Consider the following 12,832-nt stretch of genomic DNA (forward strand, 5'->3'; position numbering starts at 1 on the left):
TTTTTTTTGAGACGGAGTCTCGCTCTTTCACCCAGACTGGAGTGCAGTGGCACGATCTCGGCTCACTGCAAGCTCCACCTCCCGGGTTCCCGCCATTCTCCTGCCTCAGCCTCCCGAGTAGCTGGGACTATAGGCGCCCGCCACCTCACCCGGCTAATTTTTTTGTATTTTTTTAGTAGAGACGGGGTTTCACCGTGTTCACCAGGATGGTCTCGATCTCCTGACCTCGTGATCCGCCCGTCTCGGCCTCCCAAAGTGCTGGGATTACAGGCTTGAGCCACCGCGCCCGGCCTATTTTCTTTTATAACAAACTCCTAGGTTACTTGCTGGCTTTTAAAATCACACTGTACACCCTAGATAAATAAAACCAAGTTGTGCCTAAGTTTTATCATTACAAATGAAGAATTCATAATTTGTAAATGGCGTGTTAAAGCTGAAACAATCTTTGGAGATAATCCACTCCTGCAAATTCCTGCCAGAGGGTTGGCTGCTGGCCCGGCTGTGGGTGGGTGGCAGGTCCCGCAGGCGCAATTCATGCCCACCTGTGCATGGCGTGGCGCACATGAACGTGCACAAGCACACACGCAGGAATGAACCGGTCAATCAAAGGCAGTCGCCACGACTCCAGAGAAACTGGGAGTGGGGGATGGTTTCAGGATGACTCAAGCACATCGAATCACTGCGCAGGCCCCGGGGTCGCCGGCTTGGCAGCTGCTGCTCTGCTGTCTCTAGCCGCTCATGGTGAGCTGCCTCCCTGCGAATTCCAGCCACTGTCACGTCCTGAGTTCTGTGTCCTGTGACCACCTTGCCAGGGCACTTTGTGAACACGCCTTCCTCTCTATCTTTAAAACACCAGATGATGCAGTTTCAAGGAAAACTGAAATTCCTGTTTGGACAGAAGAAGAAGGCGCCGTCCGGAGCCGTGCTCCCGCCGCGACTGTCGCTGTTCTGCATTGTGGCACCCGTTCTCCTCCCCTCCACAGCGGAGATGAAAATGAGGAGTGCGCTTCTGAGGGCAAAGCCCAGGGCAGACACCACGGCCACCACAGATGCAAAGTGAGTAAGACTCGCCCTTCACAGCCGCATGGTGCCTGCTGGCAGCCACCACAAAATGTCTCCATGCTCAGTACTTTCTGTATTTTCTTTCTTCATTTCCAGCCAATAATAAAGTAAGTTTCGTGTTTTAAAAGTCATTACACAACATAGGCAGCAACGATTAGGTGAAACAATGTTTTTCAAACTCATTTGCAAACTAGCACCAAACGTTGCCTGTATCAATTCATTCCTAAATCGTCCTGTTACAGAACTAGTTTCAGAATAAGTGGCCTGACCCTGTGTCCTCAAGGGAATGGGGGGTTTGCTGTGGCCCCTGCCTTTCTCCACCTCTCGGCTGCCCGCTCTTTGCACTGTCTGTCCGTGGACAAGCGGAGGTGGTTCCTGGCTGCAAGAGATGTGGGAGAAATGTGTCCCTGGTGGGCAGATGGAGGGTCAATGGCACAGCTGCCCCTCCAGCTGGTCCTCGTCCCTGGCCGAGCCAGTCCTATCCCACAGCTTTCTCAGCCTTTCAGAAGTAGAAAACACCCTATGGGTCCCCTAGCTTGTTGGTACTAGGACTAGGGACCAGTTTGGTGGAAGACAATTTTCCCACGGACTGGAAGTGGGGGATGGTTTCAGGATGATTCAAGCACATTGCCCTTACTTACTGTGCATTTCATTGCTATTTTATTACGTTGTAATATATAATGAAATAATTATACAACTTGGCATAATGTAGAATCAGTGCTAGCTCTGAGCTTGTTTTCCTGTAACTAGGCGGCCCCATGGCAGGGGGTGATGGGAGACAGTGACAGATCATCAGGCATTAGATTCTCCTAAGGAGCTCGGACCTAGAGCCCTCCCTCACATGCACAGTTCACAACAGGGTTCACGCTCCTGTGAGAATCATGGCCCAGCTGAGCTGACAGGCGGCGGAGTGCCAGCGGTCATGCGAGCAATGGGTAGTGGCTGGAAATACAGAGGAAGCTTCGCTCGCTTGCCTATGGCTCACCTCCCGCTGTGCAGCTTGGCTCCTAGAGGCTATGGACGGGTACCCATCTGTGGCTGGGGGCTGGGGACCCCTGCCCTCGGGGATTCATGTCTGCAGTTTCCTAGAATGCGTTAAGTCTGTCTCGCGTGCTGGGAGAGATGTAAATGCTGTGTGTATAGAAACTGTGTGTTCCGCCTGCTGGGAAGACACCAGTGAGGTAGGGCTGGGGCTGCCGGGATGCCAGAGATCCAACTTCCTCTCAGAGAATTGTGCAGGACACCTTCCCCGGCCACCTGGGCGAGTTGCTGCTCTTGCCACTTCCTCCTGGGACAGCCTGGTGGGGCGGGGGCTGAATGCAGGGCAGAGGGGTGGTCTGGGCTGGCCTTGCCCCCTGGCCCCTGGCCCTCAGCCCCCAGGTCCTTGGCTGTTGGTGAGGTGCTCCTGCTCTGTGACTCCGAAACCCCCCGACTTGTCCTGCTCGGCGCTGCAGGCCCAGGCCCTGGTAACCAAGTGCAGTTCAGCCCTGCCCTGCGATCCTGTAGCCACTATTGGGCAGCCACTTTGTTCATGGCCTCCCCACTCTGTGGGTAGCAAATACTGAGTGGGAAAGAAATCTTAGCAGGCATCGAATTCAGCTCCCCAACGCAGTGGGAATCTCTGCCATAGCCCCCAGGAGTGATTGGCTGAGGCTGCACAAACTCCACACAGAAAACATTGCTGGGTCCAGACAGAACCTTGAGAGCAGATTCTTCCTGGTGTGACTTGAATCTCACCGCCTGGGGTTCCACGGCCCTGTCTTGGCTGAGCGCTCTCTGCTCTATTTGCCTTGCCCCTGGGTTATGGTTTCCAGATATGTCCTGATTCCGACGCTTCTCCTCTGCGCGTGGACAGCACCCGGGACGTTCACAGCAGGTGGAGCCGTGTGGACTGGAGACGTCCCCACCCTGTTCTGGGCACTGGCTTCACTGATGTATCTGCTGTGGCAGGTGCGTTAGGGCAATCCTAAGTTGCAGTCACGTGCGTGGCCTTGTAGTCTGACTTAGGATTCTACCTGCATTCCTTAACTTCCGTTAGTATTAAATTTCATTCTTTCAGATGCAGTCTTGATTGACCTTGTCAGAGTCCAGGCTCCCGAACTAGTTTGAGATCTGGGACTCAGCAGCACCCAGCACGCTGCCATCCCTCCCGTTCTTTGGCGCCTTTGATGGGCCAGTGCGTCCTCTGTATTCACACCCGTGCCCTCCGTGGGAGCCCCAGGACCCACCAGTGAGACCCCTCTGGGAGGACCCGTCACACACCTGCTGGCTTCCTGATGCAGAGGATACGGCCGAGGGCCCTTTCTCCCCTGGGTGCCTGCAAAGGAGGACCTTGGAGGCTCTGGGACCCCCGGCTCAGTGTCCAGGGTTGACCGTGAAGGGCTTCCATCTGCAGGCCCCGAGGCTGCCTTCCCGGCACTCACAGAGCTCTCTGCTGTGGGCGTGAGTTCCATCCTCACCTCTGACCTCTCTAAGATAACCATTTAGACAGCTCTGCAGTATGACAGCAGCAGCCGTTATTTGAAGGTTTTCACGCTGCGTTGGTTTCCACGTTGGTTACTCATTCCTGCTCATGAGCAGCTTCTGCCTGGGCCCTGCCAGCCCCACCTCACTGCTGCTGTCTGAGGGCGGACAGAGGGCAGCTCCAGGGACGGCCAGGACATGGGCCAGCCTGCTGAGGCCCACACATCTCTGCAAGGTTTTAAATTAAATGCATGTACCTTATTTTAAAGGATGGAAATGTAAAGTGCAAGGGATAAAGGGAGAAGTAAATGCTACACAGGCACACAGAAAGCCCTGGGGTCCCTGCAGGGCTCGGGTCCAGGTCCTTCAGCACCTACAGGGACCATGCAAACCCTGGAACACTGTCCTCCGCTTACAGTCACCATGGAGTTTCCGCTGCACACGGCGAGCCTGGTCTTCCCTGGGAGTTCCCAGCCATAGAAGCAGAGGGGACGCAGCCCCCTGGTGTCAGAGCCAGGCAGGGCGGGCCTGGCCCCACTGCACTGTGTGTGCGCACAGCCCTGTCGTCCTAGCCCTGGGGTGGAGCGTAGGTGTGGGATTACAGGCACAGGTATTGGGCCGAAGGTCACAGCACTCCTCCAGCGGCCTGGACGACGAGACCCCCATGGGGCTGTGAGGATGGGGTGGAGCCCAAGGCACATAAAGCTGACACACAACTTCAGCTCAACAAACATGTTATTCCAACTCAGAAGGGGGAAGAAAACCAAGAATACTGACTCCCACGCGCTGAAGGCTTTTGGAATTCTCCCCACCCTGCTCTGAGCTGGATTCAGAAGCCAGCTTTCGCGATACACCTTGTGGTCCACCAGTCCTGCGCGCCACAGTGGTGCAAGATGCAAGGTGCATTCTGCAGAATCAGAGCCCTGAGGCAGCGGCAGCAGCCTCCAGCGGCCCCCAGCAGCGGCCCCCAGCAGCCACCCAGTCTTCCACAGCTTTTCCCACAGGGGTTTTGTGACATGATCTTGATCTCCCTGTTCCTGAAGCCCATTCTGTGAAGTCCTCTGCTCACCGTAATTCACTGGGAACCCCCACGTCAGCACACCCTCTGCTTTGCAGCCATTCATGGCCATACGTGGGGCATTGTGAGTCTCGTGTTAGACATGGGCCCCCACTCAGCCTCTGGTCCTGGCCCTCCTGGAGGTGCCCAGAGGACAGAGAGGAGGGCAGCGCAGGGGCTGTGGCTGTGGGGTCAGTCAGATGGGTTTGAACTCAACTCTGGGACCTGCTGGTGGGGCAGTGCCACTTACTGTTTCTCTTTTGAAAAGCAAAAGCAAATAGAATCTACCAGGGTGAGTTGTTGGGACTTAAGATCCGGATCAGTGTGACGCATATGTGGTGCACACATGTCCCGTGTGAGTTGGTCTCCAACGCACCTCAGTGTTCACTTTCTGGAACGTTACTACCTGGAGTCATGAGAATGGACTGTGTTTTCTTTCTGGCTGTCCAGGAAAAAAATATAACCTCTAAAAATCATCCTATGATTTTATCCTTCCACTTTCTGAAGCCAATCCATTGGCTCTTCATTGACCTGAAAAGTGATATGACTTAGCATTTTCAGTAACTCTATAGCTGAGAAAATAACTTTCTGTGCTGTAAAGAATTAAACAAGAGCCAATTATTGTGTCTGTCTTCACTGCTCAGGGGCGACAGCAATACCTGTCCTTATTAATTTCTACCACCGTCGCGTGTTTAATCCATACGTCATCTTGCTGTTATCTGTGCTCTTCACAGAGTAAAAGCCAACACCAGCCTGTGCGAATCGGAACTGCATGGAAAACCCAATTACTCAGCAGGTACGTAGAACATTTCTTATCTGATCTTTTCCACATGGGTAAAATGTGTTTCTGCCCCTTGGAGATGTCGGCGTATTCCATGGAAAAGCCATTTTGCAGAGACTTGGAGTCTGTCCCACTGTGGACAAGTGCTGTTCTTGGGCTCTGGTCTGTGCGTTTCTGAGGAGCCGATGGGTCTTGCCTCGCTGAGAACAAGCAGCCGTCTTCCAGGCACTCCTCAGCACGCCCCGTGACGGCTTCCTCCCCCTCTAAACCCCAACAGGAAGGAGCGGCAGAGAAAGCGGCGTTTTGGTGCTCAGGGAACACACTGACGCTGGCCGATGGGCACAGGTTCCCACCAGGGCCCCGTGCCTGTGCCTCCGGGGCGGCCCCGACCTTGTCCTCGACCCCAAGGGGTGCTCAGGGTAAGTGGTGCCAGGCAGCCTCCCCAGCCCTGGCAGCTCCCTAAGTCACCGTGGAGGCCAAAGAGCAGGTGGGGGAGTGATTAAGAAGGAAAAAAAAAGACGGCGGCAGCCTTGACCACCACACGAGCCACAGCTAACCTTGCTCTCTGTGGAGCTGCCCAGGAAGCTTCCTGGGCTGGAAGTCACGTCTATCGCTGGGGACTGACCCTGGGGAGCAGTGGCCCAGGGATGATGGGACTGAGGATGCCCCGTGGGCTCTGGGACCCGCCCTCACCTGTCGCCTGGACCGCGGGCATCTGACTCCTGAGCTTGCCTTTGCTCAGAGCCCTCTCTCCTCCCTCTCCCTCCCCAGGGCCTGCCTACTGCCCAGGTGGGCCTCCTCCCCTTTCCTGACCAGCCCAGCTGTGCACCACGGGTCTCTCCCCACCCTCCAGGTCACCATCTCACAGTCACGCAGTGCCAGTCCCAAGTCCCGTTGGTCAGCAACAGAGCCTGGCCACAGAAACTGCTGGACACGGTGTTTCCTGCTTTGCAGTTCCCATGGGACCATTTGCACTGCCCCTCCCCACCCCTAGTGCTAGTGACTGGTGTGGCTGACACTGGACAGCTGGCATAGGCCTCACAGAGACACCTCCCTGAAACCTGCACCCTCACCCCACCCTGGGCCCTCCTCACTCACCCCAGGCACACAGTGGGGGTGGGGGTACTGGCACGGCCTCCTGGGCTGCTTGGGTGGGTTAGAAGGGACAGTGCAGTGTGGAGTCGGTGTAGCAGCCCCAGCAGATTCCACATCATCCTAATTTAGTAGCCTCCCTTAGAGACCCCCACCCAAGGCAACCAGACCTGGTGTCTTCAGCTCTGTCAAATAGGCCCCGTCTTTTCTCTGCAGGGACAGGGAGGAGGAGCAGCACAGGATGCTGAGCAGGGCCTCCGGAGTGACAGGGCACAGGGAGACTCCAGGACCCACGAAGCCCCTGCCCTGGACAGCGGGAAGGCACAGTGAGGATGGCGCCAGGCTGAGGCTGCAGCCCAGCAAGAGTGACCCACCCGGCCTGCGCCCCACGCCCCGCGGCTCCTGCCTGCCCTATTCGTGTGTCCAGGGCACTTTGAGGAACTCGCCCATCTCTCACCCGCCGAGCCCATCCCCCAGTGCCTACTCCAGCCGGACCAGCAGACCTGTGCGGGATGTCGGTGAGGACCAGGTGCACCCTCCCCTCTGCCACTTTCCCCAGGGGAGCCTGCAGCACCGGCTCCCTCAGCCTGGAGCTCAGCGTTGTGCCACGAGGGGCTATCCCATGGAGGACGTGAAGCTGCAGGGTGTGCCGATGCCTCCAGGGGACCTGTGCGGTCCGACGCTGCTGCTAGATGTGCCCATCAAGATGGAGAAGGACTCTGGGTCTGAGGATGCTGCAGACGGCTGTGTGCCCAGCCAGGTGTGGCTGGGGGCCAGTGACAGGAGCCATCCAGCCACCTTCCCTACCAGGATGCACCTGAAAACAGAGCCTGACTCTCGGCAACAGGTGTACCTCTCGCACCTGGGGCATGGCATGCGGGGGACTCAGCCTCATGGCAGGGCCACTGTTGGACGCAGCAGGGAGCTGACCCCTTTCCACCCCGCACACTGTGCCTCCCTGGAGCCCGTGCATGGCCTTTCCCAGCCAGAGCCTTCCCACCAGCTCTGTGTACGGGGCCGAGGTGAACAGTCCTGCGCCTGCAGAGCTGCTGAGGCCGCCCCTGTGGTCAAGCGGGAGCCCCTGGATTCGCCCCAGTGGGCGACTCACAGCCAGGGAGTGGTGCCTGGGATGTTTCCCAAAAGTGCCTTGGCGACGCTGGTCCCACCCCAAGCTTCAGAGTGCACATTCCTGCCGTAGCACAGTGACCACCGTCCAGGCTCAGATCCGTCCATCTAGGCTCAGATGCGTCAGCGGCTGGGCTGCCCTGCGCCTGGTCAGGCCGGAGCCCATCCTAAGACACGCGCTCTGCAGAGCTGTGCATGCGCACTCTGCTAGTCTGTGTGTGCAGCATATGCAGTAGCGTATCCTGAATTTTGTAAAATGTCCCAATAGTTCTTAAATGCAAACTGGCCGTATAAATCTATTCAAGCATGACAGTATTTCTCTTTGACGAATTAAAATCTTTAGGAAAGTGATCACGGCTGGACAGCATCATCCCATCCCACGGCCGCCAAGTCCACAGTCGGGATGAAGTGGTTGGGTGACCTACCTAGCTCAGCCCTCCCAGGCCACCTGCAGCTCCCGGCCTGTGCTGTGCAGGCAGAGTCAGCCCATCGCCTCAGTGCACTGCAGAGGCCAGCACACTGCAAATTAGAAATACAACTCGCGGAGAAAAGATCTGTGAGCCCACTCATGGAGGAATCTAGAAAGTTCCAGGCAGCAGAGGCTGGCAGCGTGGGTCCCACACTGCCCCACACTGTGTGGCACCATGACAGAGTGTGAGGCCAACCTGGACTGGAAATTGACAGGATAGCCCCTGTTCCTTCTGGAATCTCCCGAGTTCTCAGTGGGTCTCTGCAGACGGTTCTTACTAATCCGCCTCTTGGTGCATCACGTAATACAGAGTTCACAAACTCCAGGTTTGGAAGTACAGAGAAACACACAACGTAGAGAGAAGATACAGGAAACTGTGCTGTTTGTGGGGGTTTCTCTCTGGCTGTCTCTACGGTTCACTCAAATGAGAGTTCCCATTGCCATCCTAGGAGAATAATTAGGGACAAGACGGACAAGTATTAACAGCATTAAAACAGTGGTAAAGGTGATATATTCTGAGAGTAGGAAATTTGGATACAAAAGCATAAGTCAGAAAGTGAAAGTCACCAATCCCACCAACCCGAGATAACTTACAGCTGCTGGTGCAGTTCAGGCTTCTTCCATGGTGTGGCCTGGAACCCCACCCGGCTGATGCAGGCATCAGATCAGGGTGTAGAAGTCACCGCCAGGCAGTGAGGCCCACCTGCGTGGGGGCGGGAAGGCCCCTCTCCTCAGGGACAGGGCATCAGCGCCCTGATGGCAGCTCCACTGGGAGTGGCAGGAGCCACAGGAGCCGGCGGATGAGGGACCCACTACCCTGTCGCACTGTGCATTCTCCCTCCCATGTGGACTCCTGCTATGTTGTTGGCGGCTTTGGGAGATCAGTGCTTACTTAGACCCTGGTTTAATGCTGAAGCCATTTGATACATGCACCTTCAGTTTGTCAAAACCCAGGTTTGGTTGGCAGGACTGGGTCTTCTGCCCAAAGCCAGGTGCCTGCAGCTCTCAGTGGCCTGGTTCTTGGACAGTTTGCCCCCATGTGGCAGGGATAGGGATAAGGATCTCCTCTCAGAACTGAAAGAGAACAGCCAACCACCAGAGCCCAGAGTCCCGGATCCATGGTGGCAGATTATGACCCCCAGGCCCTGCTGAGGGGACACTCACTGACTGTGTAGCCAGGGGGCGCCTTTCAAAGCTGCCCTCCATGCCGTGCTGTCGTGGGTGTGAGACGTGCTCGTGGCTTTCCACCACCGTCTCTCCCTTATCTGATGCCTAACTCATGATGGGACAGAGCTACCCAGGGGCCAGCCATGGGTGACCAGCCGCTTAAGGGTCAGTCACCTGTGGAGAGCAGGCACCTGTGAGGACCAGGCACCTGAGGACTGGCCCCTACTTCCCACTTGGGCCCTACGCTACCACAGAGCCCCTCTTTATTCATTTCTCATGCTGAGCATGGCACACCTCTGGCCTCGGGCCACTTATGGATTTAAGACCAGGATGGTATTTCAGAAGTTTCCCACGTCCTTCCTATTCTAACCAAGTGCTCAGCTCCTTTGCTGATCATGGAAACACCCTTAATAATGAGACCTGCAGGCCAGGCGCAGTGGCTCATGCCTGTAATCCCAGCGCTTTGGGAGGTCAAGGTGGGAGGATTGCTTAAGCCCAGGAGTTCAAGACCAGCCCGGGCAACATAGCAAGAACATGTCTCTACAAAAAAGAATTAAAAATCAGATCTGCTGTATCCCTGAAAAAGTCTCAAATCAACATGCATGTTCCACTCTTGGAGTTCCCCGTCCTGAGGGCCAGCCACGTCCTGTGTCCTGGAGCTCAGCCGTCAGCAGCTCCCTTCAGCCTGGGGGCTGCCTGGGTCCCAAATGTGGCAGCTGCTCTTCCAGTCTCAGGGCTGAGGAGGACAGGGAGCTCAGTGACTGAGAGTCTTGTATATCACAGGTCTTGAGTGTCCTGGAGCCAACGGCTGTCACTGGGAAGAACACCAGGCCCCAAAGATCGAATCAGAGACATGGCTGTGTGTTTGCCGATGATAGCCAGGCCCTTCAGTGCCATCAAAGGAGCACCGGGGCCTCCTTAAGCACAGACAGCAGCCCCTGCCCAGGAGGTTCCTTCACCACGTCCTGCCCTGCAGCCTCCCAGACCTTTAGATGCGCCCCCACCCAAGGCCCTCCTGGTGACAGGTGCCAGATTGAATGGTGGGTTGCTGCCAGGCAGGCCATGCTGTGCTGATGCTGCACTCAGCACATGGGTGTCTGCTCGGCCGGTTTTGTGGTGTGGGGACCCCACATGAGGCTGCGGCCCTGAGAGCCTGGGGTCAGCAAGGTGTCCAACGTCCCTTCCCTGGTGGCAAGAAAAACTCCCCAAGTCAGCACTTTCCGTTATTTGATAGCCACAACCCTCTTGGAAAACAGTGGGGAAGACGATGGAACATAGAAGGTGTGGACGCGTCACTTCTCTCTAAAATGTCATTGTTAGCACCAATTACAGGTTCATGTTTTTCTGTTTATGTAGCTTTTCCCTGTATAGCTGAAAAAGTATTAAAGTCAAATATGAGGTGGTAATGGGATGGAAGGAAGATCAATACAACTTATATTTTTGCAGTTTCTACTGGAAGAAAAAATTTTCAATACCTAGACCAACTTGTTGAATTTTTAAAACCTATGCACTATAAATGCAACTCCCTACTGCTTTCTCAGTGCCTTTAGGAAGCTTTCAAATATTTTTTATACCGTGGTTTGTATTAAATTTGCAATATTGATGTAAAGTACATGACATGCTAGTACATGTTTAGCAAAAATTGAAATGTCTGTGAATGTCTGTGTGATTTTCCAAATGAAGTCACTTTATTTCCTTTAAAGAGTGTGCTGGTTAATCTGCATTCTAAGACAGCCTTTCATCACTAAATATAAAGCAGCAATAAAAATAAAACTCTAGAGCTGCAAGCCTCATGAAGGAGGAGAAAATGCCTGCCATTTCCCTGCTCCTGCCCAGCGGCACTGCATCTAGAGAGGGTCTAGGCCCCCCTCCCATGTCACTGAGGGTCAGGGCCCCTCCTGGGTGCTCTCAGGACGCCCCAGACCTGACCCATCCTGTAAGAAGTGAGGAGGGTAGAGCTGAGAGCACTGTGGGTCCGGGGTCATGCAGGGTCCGCCCTGCCTCCCACAGGGCCTGCATGACAAGCCCATGGGAAGGGGGAAGGGGGTCACAGGCCCAGGCAGATTGTGGCCAGATCCCCCAATGCCATAAAAAAAATGCTGGGGTCTAATTAAGCACAAATGGCCGTCCAAGGCCCTGGGAGCTTGCTTGTGTTTCCTTTCAGGCAACTTTAGAGTCTGCGCAGCCCCTGCCAGACCTCCTTCACACCCTGCAGCCCATCAGCAAACCCGTCCTGGTCACTGGTGTAAGACTCCCATGTCCTCCCCAGGGACCAGGCCAGCCCTCCCATCTGTGGCCCCACACCTTGCCCCACCCCGCCCCCCATGCCCTCTCCTCTGTGGCCTCAGGCAGACGGAGTTCCTGCATTTTCACTCCTCACCCCCAGTATGGCTTCTGCTGAGTGCGCCTGTGTGGAGTTAGGACGCATACAATTCCTTTTTTTTTTGAGATGGAGTCTCACTCTGTTGCCCGGGCTGGAGTGTGGTGCAATCTTGGCTCACTGCAGCCTCCACTTCTCAGGTTTAAGTGATTCTCCCACCTCAGCCTCCAGAGTACCTGGGACTACAGGCATCCCCCACCACGCCCAGCTAATTTTTGTATTTTTAGTAGAGACTGGGTTTCACCACGTTGGCCAGGCTGGTCTAAAACTCCTGGTCTCACGTGATCAGCCTACCTCGGCCTCGCAAAGTGCTGGAATTACAGATATGAGCCGCCACGCCTGGCTGGACGCACACAATTTCATCTCACTAGGCGCTGCCTAGCGTCCTCCAGAGGGCTGCACCCACTTGGCCTCCCTTCTACCAGCCACACCTCCTGGGCTCCTATCCTCCCCCGACGCTGGCACCTGTATGGAAAGACTTTTTCAGTCTTGGGCTTCTGAAGGGATGAAACCGCAGCTGTTTTATGTACATTTTGTTGATTCATTCATTCAGCATTATTTTTTTAGTCCCCGTGGAATATCAGGCCCTGGGCCAGTGCTGGGGACGCATTCAGGAGAAAACAATGCAGACATCAGCGCTGTCCCAGAGCTGGCGTCTGCACTTGTGTGGTGTGCGGTGTGTACCCATGTGCAGGGGGAAGGGGTGCAGGCAGCTGAATGTGACTATGAGAACTCTGCGAGGCATGGAGAGGACCAGTGCTTTGCAGGTGCACAGAGCTGGGGTTAGGGGTGGCCCAGGTCTTTGGGGCAGTTTTATGTGGGACATAGGGACAGCTGGAGCTGAACGGCGCATGGGGGAGGCCGCACGGCCACAGTGAGGTCCAAGTGACAACAGAGCAGGGCCTGGGGGGAGATGCCCTGGTCACGGCTCAGAGGCTTGCGCAGGGCCCCATGAGGAGGGTGTGGGGACAAGGTCTCCCTGATGAAGGCCAAGGGAGGCAGCTTATTCCCTGGAGCCAATGGCTCTTGTCCTTTACCTGTTTCTTGTTGCACTCGTTTGCCCTTTTAGATTAATTTGCAGGAGTTCTGTTTTTATTCTGGATAGCAATCTTTTTGTCAGTTACAGATGTTGACCATGTTTTCCCTCATTCTGTGGCTTGGCTTTTCACTTAAGGATTTAAAAAATATATCCCACAAGAGTATAAAACTTTAGTATAGCAACTTTTCTATTTTGTT

The 12,832-nt window shown here is 55.2% G+C and overlaps 1 protein-coding gene across 2 annotated transcripts in view; it reads left to right on the forward strand.

Moving 5' to 3' along the window:
* The window catches only part of AHRR (aryl hydrocarbon receptor repressor), a 79,737-nt gene extending 68,877 nt beyond the window's left edge, over window positions 1–10,860 (forward strand). For both annotated transcript variants that reach the window (XM_017868357.1, XM_017868358.1), the window contains 4 exons: window positions 857–1,056; window positions 5,317–5,378; window positions 5,641–5,782; window positions 6,672–10,860. In XM_017868357.1, the coding sequence (XP_017723846.1) occupies window positions 857–1,056; window positions 5,317–5,378; window positions 5,641–5,782; window positions 6,672–7,653 (1,386 nt within the window). In that variant the 3' untranslated portion in view covers window positions 7,654–10,860. The remainder of the gene's footprint in view (window positions 1–856; window positions 1,057–5,316; window positions 5,379–5,640; window positions 5,783–6,671) is intronic.
* Window positions 10,861–12,832: the final 1,972 nt, after the last annotated feature.

The sequence above is a fragment of the Rhinopithecus bieti genome, unplaced genomic scaffold (assembly GCF_001698545.2).
Source record: "Rhinopithecus bieti isolate Rb0 unplaced genomic scaffold, ASM169854v2 scaffold_2453, whole genome shotgun sequence".
Classification (NCBI taxonomy): domain Eukaryota; kingdom Metazoa; phylum Chordata; class Mammalia; order Primates; family Cercopithecidae; genus Rhinopithecus; species Rhinopithecus bieti.